This window comes from Pediculus humanus, genomic scaffold (genome assembly GCF_000006295.1).
Source record: "Pediculus humanus corporis 1103172107548 genomic scaffold, whole genome shotgun sequence".
In the NCBI taxonomy this organism is placed as follows: Eukaryota; Metazoa; Arthropoda; class Insecta; order Psocodea; family Pediculidae; genus Pediculus; species Pediculus humanus.
In genome coordinates this window covers 274692-277702 of record NW_002987163.1, presented here as the reverse complement: position 1 = coordinate 277702, position 3011 = coordinate 274692, and the positions used below count along the sequence as shown (strand labels likewise).

The following is a 3011-nucleotide window of genomic DNA, read 5'->3' as shown; positions in this document are numbered from 1 at the left end:
TTATTTATTTTTTTAATTGTTAATATTATTATTATTATTATTATTACTATTATTATCATTATTATTATTTTGTTTTGTTGTTGTTTTTGTTTTGAAATGGAGAAAAATTTTTAAAACGAACGTGTTGTATTTATTTATTTATTTGTAATTAAGTGAGCAGTTCAATAGACTCTTCATATCGGAAATTTGTATTCGATTTAAAAATTTGACGTGGAAATAACAAGAATTTATTATTATTATTATTATTATTGCGATTGAAAAAAAAGAAACGAGTCATTGTTTAAAACCACGTAAATAAAGCTTTTTTTTTTTTGTTTGATAAAATAAAGAAGATTTCATGCAAAACATGATGATGATGAGGGCTGGAGAAGATTGGATTGATTTGATTTTAACAGAGAAATTCGTTTACACAGGGTGGACAACATAAAAAAAAAATTTTTTTTCTTTCGCTTTTTCCACGCACGACAAAATGTCGGAAATTTTTATTTGGAAAACGAGATCAGTCGTATATATAATTGTCATGATGAAAATTCAACACAAAAAAAAAAACCTTATTAAGAAATCAACGTGTACGTTTGTCGTGTTAGTAGTAGTAGTTATGATATTACCGCAGGTTAAACGTTATTGCCCAGGTTGTGGAATCAGACAAACCATTTTTGGTTAAATGGATTAAAGTCGCCAAGCCCAAGTCGCAATAATAAAAAAATTTTTTTTATTGTTTTTATACAAAAAAAAAAATTTTGTTCATCTTCAAAAAAAAAAAAAAAAATTTCTTTTACTCATAAGTTAAACATTTGATTTTTTTTTTCAAACTAAAATTAATGCGTACCTAATACGTATAAGGTATCGTAATTAAATACATTTCGAGTGAGGTCGACATTTTTTGTTTTTTTTTTTCTGTTGTCGTAAATTTATCAAATGTTATACAAAAAAATTCGGTTAATAATACCATTATTATTATTATTATTATTATTATTATTATTATTATTATTAATAATATTATTATTATTTTCACTTTTATACGCGACGAATTTTATTTTAAATTCAGGTTTCTCTTTACCTCTTCCGATTTCTTGGGAATAAACTCTCGATTATTATCATCATTATTACTATTATTATTATCATCATCATTATTATTATTACTGTTATTATTATTATTATTATTATTATCATGTGCCTTTTTTAGCGAAATTCTAAAAAATCTGACGGTTCAAAAATCGAAAAAAAAAAAAAAAATTTCATGGTCGGGCTTCGAACCATCGTACGACGATTTCGTTAGCCATGTCCTGAAATCTCTACGCTAAACTTATATGAAGGGTTGTGACATTAAAAGTACCTACTTAAAATTACTCCATACAGTAAAAAACATTGAAAAAATTAAAAAATTTTTTATTTTTATTTTTATTATAAAAGATGAAAAAGGAAGAAAGAAAGCGATCGAGGCTAAAAAAATGTTAAAAAGGATTATGCGAGGAGGTATGAGAAGGGAAAGGGATGAGGAGGGCAGGGACGGATAAGGAAAATTCAAATAAATACATTTTATATACGGGTATATTGTATTAAAAATATTTTTTTTTTTATTTAAAAAAAAAAATTCATTTAAATTATTTTTTTTTTAAATTTTTTTCTTTTTTTTTTTGATTAAAAGTTTCGTGATGAGATTTTTTTTTTTTTACCGTTTAATAATTTTTTTTTTTTATACAAAAAAAGTTTTCTTTGTAAATTTTTTTTAATTTTTTTTTTTTTTTGGTAAAATTCAAATATTTTTTTTTTCTTCGTTGTCGAGCATGATAGATCCATACAAAAAAAAAAAAAAGAAAAAATTATTTTTTGAGTTTTTCCTTTTCCTCTCTCTCTCACTCTCTTTCTCAGTCTACCTTTTTTTTTCTTTTTACTTATCTTTAGCAGCGAGAATTTTACATATTAAAGGAAAAAAAGAAAAAATTATTTACATTTAAAAATTTAAATTTAAAAAAAAATTCAAAATGGAAATTTTCTTTTTTTTTTTCCATTCCGTTCGGCTGTTGTTGTTATTACCGAACGGAAAAATTTTTTATTCGTTTAAAATTAACTTTAATTAACCGTTCGATTCGTCAACACACGTTTGAAAAAAAAAACTTACGCGAAATAATAAAAAAAAAAAAAAAAAATCGCTGGAAGGAAGATGATATAAAAAAAATCAAAACAATTTAATAAAAAAAAAATGGCCGAATAGTTTTGATAATGACGTTTAAAATCACGAAATCATGACAACTCAACCATAATTTTAATGCACGCACACGCACACGCACACAACTTTGACAAAAACCATCGAAAAAAAAAAAAAATTGTAATTTTTTGTTGTTGTTGTTATCGTTATGAGAAAAACAACAATCAATTTAAAAATAACCGCAAAATTATCATTATCATCATCATCATTTTTTCAAACGCACGCATTTCCTCACGCACAAATCATTTTTTTTTTTTTTTCAGCAGACGAAATGATAATCTTAGAAAAAACAAAAACATTTCCTGGGAATTTTCTTTAGTTTTTCGAAAAAAAAATTCCCGATAAAAAAAATTTTTTTTTTTTTACCAACTTTTATCACTGTCAACTATATCACGGCTACCAACTTAACAATATATATATTTAATAAAAATATGATGCGTCACAATAATAATAATAATAGTTTTTTCTTCTTTTGAATCGTCGTGACAAAATATTTTTCTCATCAATTATCTTATTTATAATAACCGATGTTAATTTCACCATGATGATGATGATGATGATGATGATGATGATGATGATGATGGAAACGTGCGTTGTTGTCTTTTTTACAAAATCACAAAACTACTCGTTCGTTTTGATAAAAGGTCAAATTTTACTTATCACCATCGGTTCCATCCCCTTTTTTTTCTTTCAAGGTCAAATCGATACCGAATCTATCGCAAAATTCAAACCTACGTCACTTTTCCATCCGTTAACGGTCGAATTTATTTATTTATTATTATTATTATTCGTAAAATGACGA

At 24.7% G+C, this 3011-nt stretch overlaps 1 protein-coding gene across 1 annotated transcript; it reads left to right on the top strand.

The window, feature by feature from the left end:
* Positions 1-598: 598 nt before the first annotated feature.
* Positions 599-1517, top strand: Phum_PHUM201420 (uncharacterized protein; the record flags this gene model as incomplete). Its single annotated transcript, XM_002425401.1, has 2 exons — positions 599-659; positions 1414-1517. 2 exons carry the CDS (start codon positions 599-601, stop codon positions 1515-1517), a joined length of 165 nt encoding a protein of 54 aa, XP_002425446.1.
* Positions 1518-3011: the final 1494 nt, after the last annotated feature.